General features: G+C 41.0%; 1 protein-coding gene across 3 annotated transcripts in view; it reads right to left on the minus strand.

Moving 5' to 3' along the window:
* Positions 1-24,281, minus strand: part of PCSK5 (proprotein convertase subtilisin/kexin type 5) — a 635,867-nt gene that overhangs the window by 247,400 nt on the left and 364,186 nt on the right. For all 3 annotated transcript variants that reach the window (XM_073634106.1, XM_073634125.1, XM_073634116.1), the window contains exon 13: positions 2,730-2,866. In XM_073634106.1, the coding sequence (XP_073490207.1) occupies positions 2,730-2,866 (137 nt within the window). The remainder of the gene's footprint in view (positions 1-2,729; positions 2,867-24,281) is intronic.

Raw genomic sequence — 24,281 nt, forward strand, 5'->3', positions numbered from 1 at the left:
CAGTGGCATATAGTTGTGACATTTAAATTTCACAAAGCAGGCTGTGTGAGGGTTACTACCATGTTGAGCTGATCACCATAGCAATGGCTTGAGGAGGAGGCTTGGTTATGAGGGGCGGAGTCCTATAGTTGTTTGTGTTCCAGCTTCTGCTGGTAACATGAGTGTAAGGTCACATGACCATAGTTTTATGCTAATAGGGGTTTTACTTCCTGATCGTAGGGTCACATGACCGGGTGTCATGATGTAGATGCCTTGGTTGCTATAGTGACCTATAAGCTTGGGCAGGAAGTAATCCCCTTGACCCCATAGTGGCCGGAGCTGATTGGATGGTGCCCGTGGGAGGTTTTTATCACACAGGAAACAGTTATTGGGAATCTATATATATAGATCTGATGTCTTGGACTCCACTACCGCTGATGAAGTCCGGATGTGGACGATACGCGTGCGGGAGTTCCTTGGACATCACTGCAGCCACCATTACTACTTGACGTTATCCTTTGATGCCATTTTACCTTTATCCCAGCACTAGGGTGTAGTGCTGTGTATGTGAGTACTTGACTTTTAATAAATGTGATCTTCTTAGCCACACAGTCTGCACTATGTACTCTTATTTTTATTGCATGTGAACATGATCATCAATTACTGAGTGCTGCCTTTATATCGTGTGACCATCTGCGCATGCAAGTCTCCATCTTTATCCACTGAGAGTGGTAAATGCTGTTTTGACCCGTCTGTTAGCTCAGGGGTCCATATGCTAAGGTGAGTGGTTTGGCTAGCTGGTGGTGGAATCACGGATGTATAGCACTGCATGGACTGTCATGAGCACTTAGACCACTACAGAGGAGACCTTTTCTCTATCAACTTTTGGATTTAAATTTAAAGGGACTTTTATTAGTAATATTTGAACTTCTGGGTATAGCGCTGCACTGCTTTATTTATCCTATGTACTTTGAGGTTTTTTATGTTTACCTTCAGTGTTCAGCTGCTTGTATTTTTAAATATTGGATTTTTTGCGCTGACTTTATTTTATTTATAAAAAGAAAACTACCTAGTAAAACAGTAACTCAAAAAAGGGAGGAAAAGGTCCTAGTAAAACAGTAAAATTTTTCTCAGTACAGAGAAGACATCCATACTCATAGGACACTAGCAAAAAATGGGCAGTGCGTTTTGAATGTGGGTCTCGCGCATGGCATTCTAGTGTGAATGGGCCCTAACAGTAGCTCCAAACACATAAAGAAAACTTGTACTCATAGAAATATCTAGACTAACATAACTGAACCCATTCTGATAATGCTAGTTGCCAGGTTATCTTCAATACCTTTTGAATCACTGACCTGGAAAAAGTCTGAAGTTGCTGAATTCAGAATCCCTAATCTGCACCAAAGTCATCATATAATTATGACAGGAACTAGAATTTTCATTGGAGAAGCCAGAGATTGGTACATATATATTTCTATTAGTACATGTAACTGGGCAACAGTTTACAGCATAGTACATTAAAAGCATTTCTGTCATGACTTCATTGAGGCTGATATGGATCCTTAACACACATTAAAAAACTAACATGACCCTGTCATTGCATGGCAACGCAATACAGATGACTGCACCACAGTGTGTTAAGGATATGTGCGCCTTCTGATGCTTGGTTACGAATGGATATACTCCTAAAACACTTACAAGTCATGAGAGTAATGTGTTCCAACATATGTCCAACATATGTACGCCTTCTGATGCTTGGACACGCGTCAAGGTCACATTAGAAACGAATGGATGCACACCTAAAACACATGCACAATGCATGCGAGTTATGTGCACCAACATATGTCCAGGCGCAAGGTAACACAAACATGAGGGGTGAGTCTAAAGGAAATTTTTAGCTGCTTGGCTGTCATAATAATCTACTTACTTCAACACTTTGATATGTAGTACATATTCAGAGAAACTTTCTTCCGACTTTCCTTAAATATAGGAATTAGAGCAGCACAGCACATAAGAGCAGGAGGAGATCAGTAATGGCAGCTCCCGTATTTCTCTCATGATCCTACTCTGAGATCTTCTTACCAAAAAATCTGACTTCTGTATTTGTTCATCTGGGAGTTTTGGGTGCTTCAACACACCTTGGAATGTTCTTGGCACTACCCAAAATATAAAAGAAATTAGAATCCAACTTGAAGAGTGGGAACCCCTAATATTGACCAAAGCAGCAACGCAAATTGATAGGTTCCACAAACAATATCCCTGGGAAATTCAAGAAACTGTTAGGTAGTTTAATGCTTTGGCATGCACCAAAAATTAAAATGTATATTGCGAGTGCTCTGACCCTTTTTACTCCTCAGAATCTTAAACATCCTGATGATAATTTTAATATCTATCCCAACAGGAATTTTGGGCTCCCCCTAAAATTCCTATTTTTTACACACCTAATACTGTAAAATTTCCCTGATTGTGTCTATCCCTTCTCCGTTTAGACTGTAGGGGTGGGTTCTCATTCCTAGTGCTTTTTTTAGTGAAATGTGTTATAATCTCACGGTTATAGCTTCTTTACAAAACAAAGTTGTAGAATGCTGTGGAATTATAGTATTTTGCAACCTTTTGGGATTTCATTTTCTTGTGTGTTACTGCTAGACAGTATTGCTAAAACTAAATTATTCAATTTTCGTTTGCAAGTAGGGTCTGCTTTAAACATGAGCACAGTGTTAATAATGTATATGAGTACAAGAAAAATGTACCTGGCGTCTTGTGGTTCCTCAACTGTGAAGGGGTATCATAAATCTCCAGAATCCAGTCTCCTGAGGCCTTCTCTCCCCAGCAGTGTGTGGTCATAAATTCCCAGTTCTTAAATCCTTCCATGGAATGGTCAAATAATCTAGAATGATCAGAAAAAATACTTGTCAAATTAGAAAAATTAGCTAAACAAACTTTGAAATAGCCTTGTTTAGCCAGATATCTAATATTATATTGAGATCCTTACAACTTTGTATAGTAGAAAATCTATTTTATTTGTCAGAATTGTATATAGTAGATTGGTATAGGACAGAACACAAAATGAGCGATGTAGAAAAATCTAAGAAAGAAAGAAAGGTTAAATCAATTTGAATGTTTAAAAGAATAGGTATGTTTGCCAAGTTAATTATGTATTACAGATTAGTTGTATATAAACAGAATATGGATATCCATGTCGCCCCTTCGACACAAAAATATTTAGCAGTCCCTATACCTTTCTAGTGGGTAAAGACAATTTACTATAGTGTTTGTAATTAACATACCCATGCAATTATTAATATGGAAGGTTCTGAAGGTGCAAGATTAGAGGCTTTCCATATTTAAAGTATACCTAAATCCAAAACTTTTTTTTCTATCTGTGTTCCATTGAGAAGATTTCCCCTTGCTTCATGTACTGTAGACAACACAGGAAGTGAGAGAAAATCTCTCCAAAGTGAGGGAAATCCCCTCTTAAGCCTTGTACACAATCAGATTTTCGGCAGGGAATTGTGTGATGACAGACTGCCTAAAATCCAACCGTTAGTTTGCTCCTTCAGACAACTGTTGTCCAACTTTCCGCCAACAAATGTTGGATGGCCGGCTAGTAAATTTTCTGTGGACAATGGTCTGTTGTCAGATTTTCGTATCATGTGTACACAAGTCCGTCACACAAAAGTTTAAAGTACAAACATGCAGGCTCAGAATCAATGCTCACCAAACACGACATTAGCAGAAGGTGCCCAAAGGGTGGCGCTCAAGAGCTGAAATTCCATGTAGTACGTCACTAGGTTCGTGTTTGTTGGCCGACAATTGTGTGCCATTAGTATGCAAGACAAGTTCCTGGCACACGCCCTTCGGACAAATGTCTGATGCTCTGTTGGCCAACAATCGGATCATGTGTACGAGGCTTTAGACAATTATCACCAGAGCAAGTGTCAATATCGGAAGACATATCCTCTATTCCTGCTCAGGTAACAAAGAAATGGTCACCAGGACAAAAAGAGGATGTGACTCTCCCTTCACGGGGACACAAACAGCAATAAAATCTAAAAAAAGAAAATCGAAAATAGTACCCACTTTGAGGGTAAGTGACTAGTACATGCTTTTATGTGTCCTCAATGTCAAGTACATTAACAGACAAAATAGTCAATTGTATTATTAGGACCCTCTTTTCCACTAAACTTTTTGAATAAACCAGAAATTACATCTTGTGTGGAAATGTTAAAGCCAACTTGGGTAATTCTTGCTCAGGGACAAGCAATGATTTCACTAACTTGTGGGAAGATAAATGGGAAGATAAATTATACCAGAGACAGATCTGAATTGAGACTGAGAAGCTGTAATGTGACATCCTGTATTGCATTTGGCTAAATTCAAATGCTGGGAATCTTCATATCAGTTCTCATTTTAATATATAATAAAGCAATATCCAATTCATTTACATCTCATGGTTGTGCAGGATATACAGTCAACAGACAGGTATGAATCACTATTTACTGAAATCATTCAGAGGGACTGTATTTGAATACGACTATATCAAACCACACATCTGAGACTGCATGCTAGGGAACTGTTTACCGAACAGTTACTTACACATACAACTCCTCCTCAAAGAATACAGCACTGTCATTAAAGACTAACTCAATTCAAAAGTCAATTTTTTTTTCTTGCTTTGGATAAAGTGTAGAAGAATTATAATTCCTGTGGGGTTTTTACTACCATCTGGGGCTCTGTTAGAGAGATTGACCCTGTTGACAATGGTCTTACAAAATAAGAAATGAGGGCAAATATCCAACAGGGACACAAACGAGAAATAAAATCTGACAGGGGTTTTAGCCTCTCCCTTTTCTACTAAACTAAAGCATTTATATTTCTGTGTTTGTTGCCACCGGAGAGCTTCCCTCACTTCCTGTTTAGCAAAACGCTGTTAATAGGAGAGGAGGTGAGGATAAGTCACTCCAAATCTGGGTACACATGATCTGAATATTGGCCGGTTCATCAATGTGTACAGCTGCCTGTCCGACAGAAGCCGGACTCACAACTGGCTTCTGTAGAACAGTCTTGCTGGAAAACCAGCATTTGACCAGCAGCCGATCAGCGCTGGCAGCCACTGGCTGTGAGTTCTGATAAGTGTGTTCTGGTGGGGGGGGGGGGCAAAGTGTGTTCTGGGGGGTTGGCAGCCCCCCTGTCAGAACACAATAGCACAGCAGGGGAGATTGCCGCACTAACATTGCTGGTGTTAGTACGGCAACTTCTAAGTTTATGTGTGTACCTAGCCTAATGGAGCCCCAGATAGCAGTAAAAAGAGGTTGTAGCTCTTTCCCACTTCATCCAAAACTAAGAAAAAAGTTTTGGCTGGACGTATGCTTTAAAATTTGGTTCTGGTCAGTTTTTCAGCAGCTTAGAGCATATGTGTTTACTTTACAAAGGTGGAAGATTGCCAAGTCACTGCTGGGAAATGGAGTAGGGGGCTAAAGATGCTCAGAAACAGACTAGTACCAAATGTAGTGCCTCTTTGTGTACTCTAATGGTGAAGTATTTCATAGTACATAAAATTACAGAGGTCAGTGAGGGTTTGTTTTAGGCTGCATTCAAAATGTGATGTGGCAACTACAGTGGCTTTCATTCTTAATTGATATCCACCTTACCAACACACCTGTGTATTACTGCACTACAACGCATGGTAACCTCCTACTTAGCCAATGGCTGCACTGCTATCAATCTATCCAATCAGGAGTGGAGAACCCCAGGCAGAGGGACAACGTGTCCCCGTCGGGTGCAGTTCCAGGGCTCAGGTAAGTAAAATGGGGGGCTGGGGGGCCGGTCACTGACAGGTGTTTTTTCACCTTAATGCATAGGATGCCCTGAGACCTGAGACCACAATCCAGCACTGTGCAGCATTACAGGCCTCCTCTTACCAGTGCCTACATTTATCCATCAGAATGCATGTGCCTCCACTGTGGGGACACTCATATTTTAGTGTTAGGATCACAGATATCAGGGTACCGTGACGAAGCTCTGTGGCTTACGCATGCGTTTGCAAATGCGTGCGGACTAAACCCCTGTTTTTAACGCATACTGTTAGACAGGTCAATTTGGTTGTCTGCGAGCTGGTGGTAAGTAGGCTTGGAATTTTTTCTTGGGCATTCCCCAGGCTTTGTTTGTATCTGTTTGTAGCCCTCCAAAGCCGCTTACTGCGATAACCAGCTATAAATGAAGGCAGTGGCAAGTTTTTTGAGATCACGTTGGTGTGTGTATATTGGTCCAACAACACACCAACACCTTTGCAGCCATAGTGCTGGGTGTTTGGTGTGCTCCTGTACCTTTAAGAAGGGGTGGGCTCTCCTTCAGTCCACCTGCCCTCATTTATCCATCAGAATGCATGTGCCTCCACTGTGGGGACACTCATATTTTAGTGTTAGGACCACAGATATCAGGGTGCTGTGACGAGGCTCTGTGGCTTACGCATGCGTTTGCAAATGCATGCGGACTAAACCCCAGTTTTTAACGCATACCATTAGACAGGTTAATTTGGTTGTCTGCAAACTAGTGGTAAGTAGGCTTTGAATTTTTTCCTGGGCATTCCCCAGGATTTGTTTGCATCTGTAATGCACAGTAACCTGGATGCCGTTGGTCAGAGGAGGCCTGTAATGCACACACAGTGCTCTGGACAGATTGTGGTCTGTGGGGAGGCCTTAGGCCTGTAATTGTAGTGTACACACTCACAGTGGGTGCTTTTAACTCTGGACGGTCATCGTCGTGAGTCGGGAGTAGGACTCTTGTCGGGACTCGGGAGGCCTGTAATCAGGGCCGGCCCAAGACATTGTGCTGCCTGGGCCCAAGAATGAAATGCTGCCCCCCCCCCCCCCCCCCCAAAAAAAAATCACGCCCACAAAAAAGGCCCCCACATTCATTATTTTATATCATAATAACTAAAATTAAATTTATCAGTAAATCAGAACAAAAATGCCATAAATCTATTCCCTATTTTGTAGACGCTATAACTTTTAAGCAAACCAATCAATATACGCTTATTGCGATTTTTTTTAAACCAAAAATATGTAGCAGAATACATATTGGCCTAAACTGATGAAGACTTTTTTTATAGCCCATATCTATAGGGGGGGGGGGTTTCCACCATCCCTGCTAAGTTTAATTTTATACAGTATGTCTTATTTTCAGATTGATGTGTATTATATGTGAAGTTGTGTATCAGAGACTGGTATTGTCAAAATATTGAAGATTAAAGAGATTTCCATACATTAGAGGATGCACTTTTTTTTTGTGGTGTGAGAAAACACATAACAGTGCTTAGCGGCAGGCCTTTTACTGAAACTTTTTTATTTTACCTCCAGTAGTTTATTGTAAATAGTAGTGTGGTGATTACCTATTATACTAAAGATCAGCATGTGGAATTAATAAACATCAACAGATTTCAGTTGTGCCCCACCAGGCCGGCCCCTCATGGACAATGTGCCTGGCTGCTGAGTTCATCGCCCCATCCCTGCACTCAGTGTACTGATTGGCACTGATAGGCAGCACTGATTGGCACTAATAGAAAGCACTGATTGGCACTGATGGGCCCTGATTGGCACTAATAGGTGGCACTGATTGGCAGCACTAATGGCACTGATAGGCTGCACTGATTGGCACTAATAGGCAGCACTGATAGACAGCATTAATTGGTAGCATTTAGTGGCCCTGATGGGCACTAATTGGCAGCACTGATGGGCACTGATAGGCAGCACTGACAGTCAGCATTGATGGGCGCTGATAGGTGGCACTCATGGGCATTGATTGGCAGCACTGATGGGCACTGATAGGCGGCCCTGATAGGTGTCTTTGATTGGAAGAACTAGCACTGATTAGTGGCCATGATTGGCACCGGCACTGGTAGGTAGCACTGATTGGAAACACTGATTAGCACTGATAGGTCAATTGATAGATTGACTGTATCAAACCACAGAGTGATCCTGTGGATACAGTAACTGTATAAAGTGACACATCCTATTTCCTAAAATAAGTCCAAGCCCCAATTTTTCTTTGTTTATAGCACTGATAGGTGGCATTGGTTGACACTGATATTAGGCGACACTGATTGGCAATGACAGGTGGGCCTGATTGGAAACACTGATTAGCACTGACTGGTACTGACAGGTGGAACTGTTTGGCACTGACAGATGGCAATGATTGGAAACACTGATTGGCACTGACAGGTGGCACTGATGGGAAACACTGGCACTAGCAGGTGGCACAGATTGACACTGGCAGGAGGCACTGATTGGCACTGACATGTGCCACTGATTGGCCTGATAGGTGCCACTGATTGGCACTGGCAGGTGGCACTGATTGGCATTGACAGGTGGCACTGACAGTGGCACTGATTGGCACTGGCAGGTGGCACTGATTGGCACTGGCTAGTGGCACCTATTGGCACTGGCAGGTGGCAATGATTGGCACTGACATGTTGCACTGATTGGCATTGACAGGTGGCACTGATGGGAAACACTGGCACTAGCAGGTGGCACAGATTGACACTGGCAGGTGGCACTGATTGGCACTGACATGTGCCACTGATTGGCCTGATAGGTGCCACTGATTGGCACTGGCAGGTGGCACTGATTGGCATTGACAGGTGGCACTATCAGTGGCACTGATTGGCACTGGCAGGTAGCACTGATTGGCACTGGCTAGTGGCACCTATTGGCACTGGCAGGTGGCACTGATTGGCACTGACATGTTGCACTGATTGGCACTGACAGGTGGCACTGATTGGCACTGACAGAGGAGAGGGAGTTTCACACTGAGCCGATACTGACGCTTAGTGAAACTGTGTGTGACACTGTCTGCAGAGAGAGACCAGCTGTCAAAATTCAGCAGTGATGTTGGGGACCTGGGTTGGGTGGGACCCAGCAGCTATCAAACACCAGCCAATGGTCGGGCTGCTTAAGAAAGGGGGTGGGGCCACATACATGTAGTGGCCCGCCGAGACCCCATCCCATTGGCTGGTGTTTCGTAATGACTAAGCGCACGTGAAGTGTGCGAAACGCGTCTACCCAGCATTCTGATTTCTGTAGTTTTTGGGATGTCAAAATAAAAAGGATTTTAATCTACAGTGGTGTGCGACCATTTCTTCTAAATTCATTTTTTGGTGTTTGATAACTGCTGGGTTAGCTCAACACTCAATTTTGACAGCTGGTCTTACTCTGCATTCAGTTACATGAGTGTTTCAAACACTGAGTGGCTCTGGCAAGCGTCAATATCGGCTCAGTGTAAAACTGTCTCACAGGCAGCAGGGGCACACTCATTGGATGCAAACTTTCACAACAGTCCCACAGGCAGATCTCGGGAGACAGCTGGCACGGGTGACTGTTTGGGTACAACTTGTCACTGCCGGCTGCTGCCCCTCTTAAAATGCCGCCTGGGACCATAGGCCCACTGGGTCCCATAGTAGGGCCGGCCCTACCTGTATTGCACAGCACTGCTCTGACGGTCGTCTGAGGACTCTGAGGCCTGTAATGCTTGCTTCACAGTCGCTTGTTTGCTGGGAGCAGAAGCAGGCAGAGCTCTGTGGAAACTGGAAATTAGTTCACGAGGGTAAACGTCCCTGCCTCACATTTCCATTTCATCTGTTAACGAAAACTGAATTGATTTTTGTCATAGTTTACATCAGTGGATGAAAATGTACTTTTCGTTCTGTTTTCGTCACTATAAAAATGCCACTGATGAAAATTTTGACAAAACTTTTTGTTGATGACATTAACACTGCCACGCACATATGTAAACGGTGACAGCACCACACATGTGAGGTATCACTGCGAATGTCAGAGCAAGACCAATAATTCCAGCTCCAAACCTTCTGAGTAACTCTAAACGGGTAACCTGTAAAGGCTTTTAAAGCATGGCTTATGAGATTTTTAGGTACTGTAGTTTGGCACCGTATGCAATTTTAAAGCGTGACATGTTGGGTATCTATTTAATAAGCAAAACATCATCTTTGATGTTTTACAAAAAAATGGGTATTATGTTGTGTTTGTGTTGACAAAACTAATTAAAGTGTATAATTTCTAAATAATTTTCTAGCAAAAAAAAGCTGATTTTTACATGTATGACAGAAATATCAGAATTGACTGGAAGCGGTTAAAGGATATTGTAGAAACAGACTTTAATGCATAAGGACAGCTTTGCAACATACATTGTGTTACACTCCATTGATTGCACAATGCAGGGCAATGCACCAATATATAGCAGAGGCTGGACCCTTTCCCTTTGTGTTGTAATGCAGTGCAATAGTGGGTCCTATAGCAAGGGACAAATATTGTCTATGTATTGCATTGCAAAGTGAATTATAGCACAGGTAATGAGAATGAGAAAATGCAAAGAAAATAATCTATCAATAAAAGTAAAGCCTGTTCAAACTTGCTCGCACCTTAAATTTCAGTAGTTTAATGTGTGGGCAGCAGCTGTTTGGGCTGCAGTTCTATGATGCAGGGGGCGGTGTGATGTTAATTTTATCACACCCTTTTTTTTTTTACCAACTTTATGTGAAGTGCACAAAGTGATACCTCAGCACAGTGGGCTGCAATTGCTGTGTGATGACATGCAGGGCCAGGTGGAATATTATGCAAACATAACATAATAGCGCACAGCTCTGGAACACAACCATGTCCTGGTGCAAATATGACACACAGAAAACGATTGCTTTCTGTGTGTCATTGCGCTTACCTTCATTTATACATGTTGAAAAGTGCAGGGAACTGCACATAGTATAAACGGGCCCTTATCTTATAATGTCTTATAAATATAACAAACTTTACATCTATAGCTTACAAGTTAACAAGTACATTTTAAAATAAAACCTTGCAGAGAAGCTAACCTTAATGCTTAGTAAATCTTTTTACAAATACAATGTAGAAAATATAATAATCAAAAGGCACATTATGTGTTCACAAAAGGTTTAACTCTACATGTGGAACTTTCACTCTATAGGACTTTATAAAACTATAGAGACTATGATCACTGAAGTACTTCAGATCTAAATTTAGATAGAACAGTAAACCCTGCTTTAACAATATATATCCCTAGGCATTTTAAATATGAAGGTGAAGAAAAGAAAAATCAGAAGGGAATAATTAACATGTGAAGCCTATAGGCAAGGTAGTGAAGCTTTTGATGGGCCACTAATAACACTGCTAGAAAATAAAAGCTGCAAAAAATCAACTTATTTGAAAAATGTCAAAAATACAGTAGCGTCCTGTGTGATTGATACCCCTCCTCCAAAATATTCCTGTGTAAATGATGGATTCCTAGTCACAAAATGAAAGCCTAGCTTTATAAGTGGTCTTTACGCATAGTGCTAATAAGAGAGAGGATTAATATGGGGTTACTAGAACTACATTTATATTTGCATTTATAGTTGCTGAGCTGTCTTGTTTCTCTATTCCCCTGAACAGCTGTCCTTTTTGGAGGCTTTGCTACCTGCCTCCTTGAACTGCTGGGGGTAAGAGGAAAGCCAACTCTGTTTTGACATTTTTTGCTTGCGTACAAATAATTATTTAAGAAACAGCTCAAAGTCACAATTTTAATTTAGAAGAAAACATGCTGTTTACAAAAGATCTAACATTTGAAACAAAGTACTATCTTAAGTATTTAAGTATTTTAAGTATTTATCATGGTTCTAATTTCCCTAAAAATAATTTGATTTGTTGCACTGTTGCTAATTTTGATCAGGCATGGGCCACATGTATTTTATTTTATATTGGTTAATAAGACCTGGAATAAATGTTACTCAAACTTCTCAATTCAGAGGACATTGATGGTTTGCAGATACATACAGTACTCCTCATTTTTTCAGAGGGCACGTTTGCATAACAGTTTTTACTTATTTACTTATCCTAACAAGACATTTAGGACTGGATTCACAATTGGTAATCATTTTGGTTAGAAATGACATAAAATAACATTTTGTCATGTTACAACCAAAAACATAAATGTATTTTATTGGGATTTTATGTGATAGGCCAACACAAAGTGGCACACAATTGTGATGTGTAAGGAAAATAATTAATGGTTTTCCAAATTGTTTACAAATAAATATGTGAAAAGTGTGGCATGCATTTGTATTCAGCCCCCTTTACTCTGATACCCCTAACTAAAATCTAATGAAACCACTTGTCTTCAGAAGTTACCTAATTAGTTAATAGAGTCCACCAGTTTATAATTTAATCTCAGTATACATACAACTGTTTTGTGAAGCCCTCTGAGGTTTGTTAGAGAACCTTAGTGAACAAACAGCATCATGAAGGCGAAGGAACACACCAGACAGGTCAGGGATAAAGTTGTGGAGAAGTTTAAAGCAGGGTTAGGTTATAAAAAAATATCCCAAGCTTTGAACATCTCACGGAGCACTGTTCAATCCATCATCCGAAAATGGCACAAATGAAAACCTACCAAGACATGGCCATCCTCCTAAAGTGACAGGCAAGGAGAGCATTAATCAGAGAAGCAGACAAGAGGTCCATGGTAACTCTGGAGGAGCTGCAGAGATTCACAGCTCATATGGGAGAATCTGTCCACAGGACAACTATTAGTTGTGAACTCCACAAATCTGGCCTTTTTTGGAAGAGTGGCAAGAAGAAAGCCATTGTTGAAAGAAAGCCATAAGATGTTCCATTTACAGCTTGGGAGAAGCCATGTGGGGAACACAGCAAACATGTAGAAGAAGGTGCTCTGGTCAGATGAGACCAAAATTGAACTTTTTGGCCTAAAAGCAAAACGCTATGTGTGACAGAAAACTAAAACTGCACATCACCCTGAACACACAACCCCCTGGTCAGATTCTGGTCAGAGTTGATGGGAAGATGGATGGAACCAAATAGAAAACCTGTTAGACTCTGCAAAAGACGTGTGACCCTAAACATACAGCCAGAGCTACAATGGAATGATTTAGATCAAAACATATTCATGTGTTAAAATGGCCCAGTCAAAGTCCAGGCCTAAATCCAATTGAGAATCTGTGGCAAGACTTGAAAATTGCTGTTCATACACACTTTTCATCCAATCTGACAGAGCTTGAGCTATTTTATAAAGAAGAATGAACGAAAATTTCACTCTCTAGATGTGCAAAGCTGGTAGAGACATCCCCAAAAAGACTTGCAGCTGTAACTGCATCGAAAGGTGGTTCTACAAAGTATTGATTCAGGGAGGCGGAATACAAATGCACCCCACACTTTTCAGATAATTATATGTAAAACATTTTGAAAACCAATTATCATTTTCCTTTACATAAAATCTTTCACATAAAATCCCAATAAAATACATTTACGTTTTTAGATGTAACCTGGGATATGAATACTTATTCAAGGCACTGTATACACCCCAACACAAACATACTTATAAGCAGAGCCGGTACAAGGGGTGGGCGAGAGGGGCGAGTGCCCTGGGCGGAGTGTGAGAGGGGGTCTTTAACGTAGGGCAAAAGCAGCTGCCCCTGAAGCCCGCGCTGCCTTAGAATAGTTCTCCCGGTGTAGCGGTCATGAACACAGCTGTGCCGTCCTCCCCCGTTTGCTCTCCCGGCCGGGTTAACACAGGAGGCCACACTGACAGGGGAGGAGAACAGCTGCGGGCTGTGTGTGTAAGTGCCGACTCATCCTGCTTCTCCCTCTGTCAGGAGCTGCAGGATCGGCGTGGCTGGCCTGAGACAGGGAGTGAGGCAGAGCGGTCGTCCATGCTCACCCGTCCCGTCACCCCCCTCAGATTTCTATAGCACAGCACAGAACAGAGTGATGTGTTCTGGTTGCATGCTACAGATCTGAGACTGCACTGAGACTGTGTGTTGGAAAAAGAGCCCACACACATACCAGAAAGGTGCAGTGTCGTGGAGTGAGAATGAGAACTACGAGAAAGAGGGGGAGGATTACAATGGTGTCTGTGAACGGACGTGGGGGGGGGGTTGGATACAGAGGGGTTTGTGGACAGGGGGGGCACAGAGCTGGCTATAGAAGGGGGTCACAGAGGTGGCCATAGAAGGGGGTATACAGAGGTGGCTATAGAAGGGGCGATACAGAGGTGGCTATAAAAGGGGGGGTATACAGAGGTGGTTATAGAAGGGGGGTATACAGAGGTGGCTATAGAAGAGGGGTTTACAGAGGTGGCTATAGAAGGGGGGGTACAGAGGTGACTGTGGAAGGGGGATACAGAGGTGGCTATCTGAATAAGTTTTTGATCTGCTGTGTCTATATGTGTATAAGCCATATTTCTTTGTTTTATGCATTTCTCCAGTATTGCCTTGTAACTTGCAGAACTATGTTAAACATGTAAATTGTTCAATAAAAACCTTTTAAAAAAAAAATCTGCCCAGCCATGCCATTGTGACGTATATCGTTGTGTGCTGGTCGGCAAGTGGTTAAAGACGGCCCTGGGCGGGTTGTTAGCAGGCATAAGAGTAACAATACTGTGTGCAGGGGGGGGGAGTCATGTACAGGGTGAAATACTGTGTGTGGGGTGATAATTGAATTTGTATTGTTTTAAGCATATTCTTGTTTTGAAACGACATTGATTCTTTCTTAAAAATGGGGGGGGGGGGGCGCGGTTTGCCATCTTCGCCCTGGGCACCAAATGGCCTTGTCCCAGCACTGCTTATAAGTATATATATATATATATAAAGCGCTGCATAAAATTGATGGAGCAATATAGGTACCCGTAATAAATAAATAAATAATAAGAAAGGTGGCCTATTTAATGTTAAGTGTTGCAAAGCTGTGCCTGGCATTAAAATTTTAAGGAATTGTTCCAAATATTGTAAATCTTGTTGCAGTCAAATCTTTCTGTAGCATCAATGCTGCCAGGATATGCATACCAGTGCACTGGGGAAGAAAACTAGCTCAGATGCTTAAAAAAAATGTTTTTTTAAGACTAGAAAAAGTGGCAGAAATGGAGGTGCTCATTCAATTGGCCCTAGAGTGTGTATGTATGACTATGAGTTAGGGTCCTTAGATTGTAAACTCCTTGAGGGCAGAGACTGATGCGAATGTACAATATACTGTATTTGTAAAGCGCGGCGTAAATTGACGGTGCTATATAAGTACCTGTAATAAAAAAAATTTAAAATATATATACGCAATTCTGCGCAGCACGGCCACCCTGTAGCAGTAAATGTGCTATTGGGCGGTCGGCAAGTGGTTATGCACCTGTTGGGTAACTGAGTTCTTTGGAGGTGGGGAAATATTTTTTCTCCCTAGAGTACACATGCTCACCCACATATCTTACTATTCCCACTCCAAAATTATCTCTACCTCTCCCCTCCTTTTTTTTTTGTTGGTCTTCACCTCTCTCTCTTTTTTATATTTTTAGACTTAAAGTGGATGTAAACCCGAATTTTTAAAAAAAAATTTTTATGTCGTAATGTAGAGTATAAGATTTCCTATCATTTGAGCCCAGTCTTGCCACAAAGAGTTAATCCAGCTCTGAGCAATCCTCTTTTATTGTTCAGTGAGATAAATCTTGACAAACAGAGAAAAGCTTTGTCAAATCCTCCCCCTTGCTGTGAGTGACAGGTGATTTACATATCTCGTGCACTAGCCTAAGACATGCATTATTTTTTAATTCCCACCCCCACTCCTTTCTTCAGCAGCTCTGCAAGGATTGGTTGTTCCACACCTCAGCATGATTTGGCATTCTTAGATTGTAAGCTCTAAGGAGCAGGGCCCCCTGATTCCTACTGTATCAAATTGTATTGTATTTGTACTGTCTACCCTCAAGTTGTAAAGCGCTACGTAAACTGTTGGCGCTATATAAATACTGTATAATAATAATAATAATGCTGAAGTCATGTGGTTACTTTCCTGTCTTTTCACTGGATGTTAGAGATCATAGCAGAAGTTTAGTGTTAGAAATAAACAGGAGAAAATGCATATTGACAAGGGGAGTGTAGAGGTGGGCGGGGAGTCTACTGACATCACGACTCCACCCACCGAGCTCCAGACAACAGACCCACCCACAGAATCTGCAGTTTTTCGGGTCTGATAACAGACAGAGGGGAGACATTTGACAGGTAAAGATACATGCAGGAGTCATGTATATCCTTATAGATAACCCCTATGGCAGTAGTTTAGAAAGGATGACATTGGGTTTACATCCACTTTTAGTCTGTTTTTTTTTATTTCTGGCTCCCACCCTTTTCTGACAAAGCTCTGCCCTTTGAGTCTATGATTAACACTCTATGTACTTTGGATAAATGGGCACATCCAAGGTATCCTGGTTTAGCAATTAGAGGTATCTGAAAACACATGGTCAGGGTCTGTACAACTCTTGCACTGGCCCTTCTCTTCTATGTCCCTTCCCTTCCCTTTTTTTGAACTACCTTTTTGTTTTAGGTCAACATTCAGTACTTTGGACTATATATGACTCAGTGGTATTACTTATTTGAGTTTGAAAATCTTACAAAAAACTTTATGGGAAGAAATGTTTTCCAGCTCTTACTAAAGGCTTTTTAGGAATACCTGACTATGGTAATCCTATCATAACTTTAAATAAATAAACAAATGGGGTTTAACATTTTCTGGAAGAGAAGATCTGTCTTTATTTAAAATAGGTCACATTTGTGTTTTTCCTTCATTTTTATTGTTTGTGTGTTATGGTGGACAAGTAAAGGGTTCGAATGATTCCTTTATTAGTTTAATGAGAAAGGTAACAACTTAAAGATGACCATACGCTACACAATCTCATAGTACTACCTCTGTACAATCTCCATTAGAGTGGTTCTTCTAAATCCTAAATATTGTTTGCCTTAATGCATTCCTTTAACTTAAGGTAAAAAATGTATAGGCATTGAATTTGGCCCCTCACCCCCCCCCCCCCCCTTTATACTTACCTTAACCCTTATCCGATCCACCCAGTGCTGTCAATTAAAGCCAGTGATGAGGGAGCAGGGCTGAGTCCTGCTGTCTGTGTCAATGGACGCAGCAGCGGGGCTCGAGAGAGAGCACGCACGAGTGGACAGAGAGGTGGAGCCAGGAGCCTCGGCGGGGACCCAAGAAGAGGAGGTTTGGGGCCACTCTATGCAAGTCTATTGCACAGAGCAGGTAGGTAAAGAGATTACAATTACTTTATTATTGAAATAACATGAGCACAAATAATCTAATTTTGGAAAAAATCAGACAAGCCTTCACACTACATAGTTGATGGTAGATCAATTGGTGGGCATAACATGTTTCAATAAATGACTGATTTCTTTTTCAAACAATCTCTTACGATAGAATAAATCTTGAAAAAAATATATATACTAAATATATATACTCATGCTAATGGTGTGACAAAAAATAAATAGTGAGATAAAAAATTGCAGCTGCTATACACAAAGTGCTAATCACCTCGAAAACATGAAAGAATGAATATAGCACTCGCAAACACAATATATAAATGTGAAATGAGAAATGAATAATAAAACAACACAAAGTCCAAAACAAGTGACTCAAGGTGCTTCAATCCAAAGTGATGAGAAGAAAGGTGCTTCAGAAAATTCAGGTGCACAACACCCCCTTATGTATCCCCACACAGAAGATATGTTAGCTCTTTCCCACCACCATCTTTTGAGCTAAGCACTGAATGATCAAGAAATTAATTGGAAAAATAGGTTAAAATATACTGTATTATTGAATGTGTATATCAATGTCAGGCCATACCACAGTGGTCAAAATAATCTGTTACTGGCAAAAGACAAATGAATACAAACTTTTAGCTGCCAATAAATATCATGCATGCTATTTATTTAAATCCTTGCATTTGCCTTGGTTATAGAGTGCGGTACTTTCTCAAAATATTTTCTCCATAATATTAACCGCTAAATTCATTGGAAATAATACAAGGCTAGTGACATGACATTTCTTTCCAAAAGTGGAGGAACATGGGTCTTATTAGTAGTTAACCCTGTCAAAATGCTAACAGAAAGGTGTGTTCCAATGTAATGGTTTATTTTTTCCCTGTAGCTGACTGCAGACACTAAACTAATTATTTCCTCGCAATGAGAAGTGCAGCAAATAAGATAAGTACAAGTATCTGTCCACCTTCCTTGCATACCAATCACTTCCATAATATTTAAATTATTACTTGCTGGCACAAAGGTCAGAGGCTATTCTACGACTTTGCATAGGTATGCAAACACCACTGCATGCTATGTTTATATATTGTCAAATTAGGATTTGTAGAGTAAAGTAGTTAATTATCTGAATTTGTTTGAGAGTAGCAGTTGCATGTAATATGTCAGGCACTGTTTCCAAGAAAATCCCACAATTAAAAATGCTACACAGCTGAAATTGCAGTAACCTGTTAGCTGTAAAAATGTTTTAAGCAGTGTCTAACGCTGTATATATTCACATTGCATTCTTTGAAACAGCTTGAAAAAATAAGATATTTACCAAAAAGCCAACATCACAATAAAGTAATAGTAGTTTCTATAGCTTCAGCACTGCAATATGAATATGGATTTAAAAATGTAATATTTAGAATATGCAAAAAAAAGTGCAAACTAGAAAATAAATATTTACACAGATGGCTTAGCAAATATCCAAACTATTCAATACCTATGTGCATAAAAACATATGGCATACTGTATATTAAGGTCACGTGTCAATCACACTTTGGCTTATGAGAACATTCAGCAGTAATTCTATGGGTGTAATCAGAAATGTATTTATTTATAGTAGCTCACAGTGAAGTTTTGGACATACTGGGAAACCATTGTATATTGTATTCAAATGCATCACATAAAAAATACAGTCACTAGAATTTCACAGCAATAGCAGCAATCTCTTAACTGTAGCCCATTGAATTGTCTGCTTAACCATTGACAACATGAGAAGGCATCCAATTACTACTACTATTCATTTACTATTGAAAGGGCCTGTGTCGATGAGCTTTTCTTCAGAACTGCTGACACACAGGTCAGAAGGAGGTCAACTGCACCTGTCAAAGTGCAGAGTAGAAATAAAACTTTCAAGTATACCTAATGAGCAGTGGTGACTGGTGCTCCATTTTGTTTGGGAGGGGGGGCAAAAAAAAAACAACCAGTCACCCCCCCGTTCGATCATTTACCCCCCCGGCCGTGGCGGCCAATACAGCCACGTCTTAAGACCCTCTTCCTGATTGGCTGGGAGTCGAATCAGGAAGACAATAGTGAATATTAATGAATTAATATTAATTCGCTATTGTCACACAACTGGGTGGGCTCAGGGCGCAGTGCTCTGCGCCCCGATCATACCCTTTTTTTTAAGCCAAATAGAGCCTCAGGCTCTAATCATGTGCTTAAAAAAGAAAAGAAAAAAATCCCATTGAAATCCATGCATCCAGCGCATTGCATGTAGATAAGGGGCTGGACGCATGGATTAGGGGGCGACGCCCCTTATGGATGGGCCGCCACTGCTAAAGCGGTAAACCAATGCAGGGGGTTATTGAGAAGACCACAGGAAATTACTTAGCTACTGTGCAGCTCACTGTCTCTCCATCTACTCAGACCCCCTGTCATTCACAGGCTCCCCTAGGCCCTCAGGGTTCAATAATAATAGAGTTATTTCTATTATACCTGTAAATTGTTAAAAACTCATTAAACATGATTGGAATGGAAAAACGCAAAGCAAAATATAGCCACCAGTCATGTTATCTTTGCCAGGCAAAGATTTCTTAAACTTTTCACTTTCAATGATAACGGTGAACAGGACTAATAGAGAGAATGCATCTCGGGGATGAAGACAGCAACAAAAACTAAGAAGCGCTCTAATTCATCTCCACTCTATCCAAAACTCACAAAAATGTTTTGCCTTTGGTTCTACTTTAAAGCCTGGTAGAACACCAACCAAGGGACATGGAACTCCCTCTGGCAATACCGGAGTCCAGATGGGCTGCTCTTAATGGAGGGGGGAGGTAGGGGAATGGTGTTTGGAATCACATTTTATACAGCCTTCACAGCTCACCTCACAGCCATAACTGAAAGATCCAGCTATTACCTCAGGTCTTTTTGACTCTCAGTTGTACTCCTGGGGCAGCACACAGCTGGCTGCTATTCCTTCAAACTAATTCAGACTAATAATCAAAGATATGTTATAGACCAGCTATAACATTAGAAGCGCTGAAAATTCTTACACACCTAAAAAATGTCAGAAAGTGCATAATCAACTGTCCAAAAAGTCCATCAATAGCGTTCATGTAGGGTATATGTCCAATCATGGATCCCATCACCACACTGTGTGTGAAAACTCCCCTATGGTAATGAACTCACCAGATTCTGTAACAAAAAGATTTATTGAATCCAACCCCCCCATTACAAATGTGCACTTACAATTGTAACAAAACATAAAAGCATGTAAAATATCAATCCTGCATCACTCGCGTGTCTGTCTCTCACCACTCCACAGATCTCTCGAGGAGCGGTGTACCCAGGTTGAGACGACAGCTGACAGACAGTGTAGGTAGCTGCGTGGTTACGCTCTGACGCATTTCGTCATCACTTTGTCAGAGGGCGCCCTCTTGGATTCAATAAATCTTTTTGGTACGGAATTACGATATGTGTACACATCTTTCTGTTACGAGTGACATCTAGATGGAAGGACATCTAAAAAGCAGATCAATACAGGCGCATGTTTTGGATCTATCTGGTGAGTTCATTATCATAGGGTGTGGTGACAGGATCCATGATTGGACATATACCCTACATGAACGCTATTGATGGACTTGTGATTTGATCGATTTTTGGACAGTTGATTATGCACTTTATGAAATTTTTTTAAGTATGTAAGAATTTTCAGCTGGACTATAACATATCTTTGATTATTTGTTTTATTTATAGTGGCTGCTATCATTACTCATATTAAGTAACATATGTAATATTGGTCTATGAGCGCTGGGAGAGAGGGATTATCTTACTACTGTTTTTTGATGACTTCTTTTGCTTATGATTAATTCAGACTAATCACAAAAAAAAGAGCACAGGATCACTGGGCAGACTCTGCTCTTAAAAAAATGTAATGTTTTCTTAATCAAGTTAATTAGGGCATGTTTACATTTGTGGTTAGTTTATGACCTGGGCACCGCATATATGTTCTTGTGTTCGTGCTGGGAGCATGCTCGATCACATGCTCCCAGCACTGAGACCAGGGCTGTCAAAGACATCCCTAGGTCTCTACTAATGCTTGGGACCCGGGGGAACTGGATACCGGTCACATGACCGCTGTAATTGACTCTGACTATCACAGTGATCATTCAATCTGTTGCCCTCACCTGTGTTGTTTTTCTCTGTGAAGAGGATAAACAACACACTCTCCCTCTTGCAAGGAGCAGATACGTTGTATCTTTCCCTCCTCGCTAGAGGACATATCTTCAAGAAAAAAGTGCCCATTACTATTTCCCACCAAATGAAAGCCCAATTTGTCCTGCAAAAAACAAGGTAAATCCATCTGAATAAACTAAGTGGTTGCGATGATATGTACAGTTCTACAAAGTAGTAAAAATGGGCCTGGGTGTTAAGCACTTCAGCTCTGGAAGATTTACCCCCCTACAGAAGCAAATACTCTTGCGCACAGGTGTGTAAGCTTGTTGATCCAAAGAATTCAAAGTGGACAATGAATTTCAGCCTTGCTGCCCTCCAGGATGGAGAATCCTAGTGGTAAAACGAAAAAAAAAAAAAGAGGGCGCACCAGCCTCGTGCATTATCCTTCAGTAAATTTATTTTAAAAAATAATTAAAATCTACTCACAAGGGTAGAATAAAGTCAAGCATATAGTAATTCTAAAGCAATTGGTGCACTGGTAGCAGTTTCCAGGTCCTAGGAGGAGGACCTATGAACCGCTCCTGGCTGATGTGTTTTGAAGGTGTCCCTTCTTCTTCCCCCCTTCATGACCAGGCCATTTTTTGCGATACGGCACTGCATTACTTTAACTGACAATGGCACGATTGTGCAACGCTATACCCAAATAAAATGTACAGTGCCTTGAAAAAGTATTCATACCCCTTGAAATTCTCCACATTTTGTCATGTTACAACCAAGAATGTAAATGTATTTTATTGGGATTTTATGTGATAGACCAACACAAAGTGGTACATAATTGTAGAATGAAAGGAAAATGATAAATGGTTTTAAAAATGTTTTAAAAATAAATATCTGAAAAGTGTGGCGTGCATTTGTATTCAGTCCCCTTTAGTCAATATTTTGTAGAACCACCTTTCGCTTCAATTACAGCTGCAAGTCTTTTGGGGTATGTCTCTACCAGCTTTGCATATCTAGAGTGAAATTTTTGCCCCTTCTTTGCAAAATAGCTCAAGCTCTGTCAGATTGGATGGAGAACGTCTGTAAACAGCGATTTTCAAGTCTTGCCACATATTCTCAATTGGATTTAGGTCTGGACTTTGACTGGGCCATTCTAACACATGAATATGCTTTGATCTAAACCAGTGATTCCTCCAGAGGGGTTCCTTCAGCATTGGGCAATTTCTGCCTCTCAGATAATTCCCACTGAAACCATTGATCTTTTTAACTGTCTGTAAGGAGGTAATTCTTCCCAATGTCCACAAGTGTAAGGACCATTCTTCTCACTGACTATCCAACTAATGTATCATGAGTTGTAGATTTCTCATTTTTAGCAGGGGTTCCCTGAGACTGGAGAACTATTTCAAGGGTGTTAAAAAAGGTTGAGAAAAGCTGATCTAAACCATTCGATTGTATTTCTGGCTGTATGTTTAGGGTTGTTGTCCTGCTGTAAGGTGAACCCCAAGTCTCAAGTCTTTTGCAGACTAAGACTGCCCTCTATTTGGCTCCATCCATCTTCCCATCAACTCTTACCAGATTCCCTGTCCCTGCTGAAGAAAAGCATCCCCAAACCATGATGCTGCCACCACCATGTTTCACAGTGGGGATGGTGTGTTCAGGATGATGCGCAGTGTTAGTTTTTCGTCACAGATAGCATTTTGCTTTTAGGTCAAAAATTTCAATTTTGGTTTCATCTGACTAGAGCACCTTCTTCCACATGTTTGCTGTGTCCCCACATGGCTTCTCGGGGCTTCTTATTGCCACTCTTCCATAAAGGCCAGATTTGTGGAATGCACAACTTATAGTTGTCCTGTGGACAGATTCTCCCACCTGAGCTGTGGATCTCTGCAGCTCCTCCAGAGTTACCATGGGCCTCTTGGTTGTTTCTCTGATTAATGCTCTCCTTGCCCAGTCTGTCACTTTAGGTGGATGTCCATGTCTTGGTCGGTTTGCAGTTGTGTCATACTCTTTCCATTTTTGGATGACGGATTGAACAGTGCTCCGTCAGATGTTCAAAGCTTGGGATATTTTTTTAAACTTCTCCACAACTATATCCCTGACCTGTCTGGTGTGTTCCTTGGCCATCATGATGCTGTTTGTTCACTAAAGTTCTCTAATAAACCTCTGAGGGCTTCGCAGAACAGCTGCATTTATACTGAGATTAAATTACACATAGGTGGACTCCATTTACTAAATAGGTGACTTCTGAAGGCAATTGGTTCCACTAGATTTTAGTTAGGGATATCAAAATAAGCCCAGGTTCACACTGACTGCGTGAATGAAATCAGCTGAACTTGTACGATTTCATTCACGCATGTCACTCCAGACTTCGGCGGTGATTTTAGAGACATCTGTGAGGGATTCTGCGCAGATGTCAATGGAAATCACACCCCCAAATTACCAAAAGTAGTACAGAAACTACTTTGGGGAATTGGTGAGGTGTTGCACTGATTCGGGCGCTACCATTGCTGGTAATTGCCGGCAATTTGGCTATTTATCTTTTTCCTACCACTTCACAATTATGTGCCACTTTCTGTTTGTCTATCACATAAAATCCCAAATAAATAAATTTTTTGGTTGTAACATGACAAAATATGGAGAATTTCAAGGGGTATGAATACTTTTTCAAGGCATTGTATGTCCTTTTTTTCCCACAAATAGAGCTTTCTTTTGGTGGTATTTGCTCACATCTGCAGTTTTTTTTGCTCTATAAACAAAAATAGACAATTTTGACAAAAAAAAACCCCAAAAAAATATTTCTTACTTTCTGCTATAAAACATAACCGGTACTATAGAAGGGACGGACTGCACCTAAATGAGGAGGGTGCAGATCAGCTGGGAATGAAGATGGCCAAAAAGTTAGAGGGGTTTTTAAACTAGGTGATGGGGGGAGGGTCCAGAGATAGAGATAGTCAGCGTGGAACATTCCCGAGGGTAGTACTGGGGGCATTAGTGGTAGGTTGACCAAAGCACAAAGACCCAAGGTAAGTATAGTAGCAAGTCCTAG

Source organism: Aquarana catesbeiana, linkage group LG01 (assembly GCF_042186555.1).
Source record: "Aquarana catesbeiana isolate 2022-GZ linkage group LG01, ASM4218655v1, whole genome shotgun sequence".
Taxonomy (NCBI): Eukaryota; Metazoa; Chordata; class Amphibia; order Anura; family Ranidae; genus Aquarana; species Aquarana catesbeiana.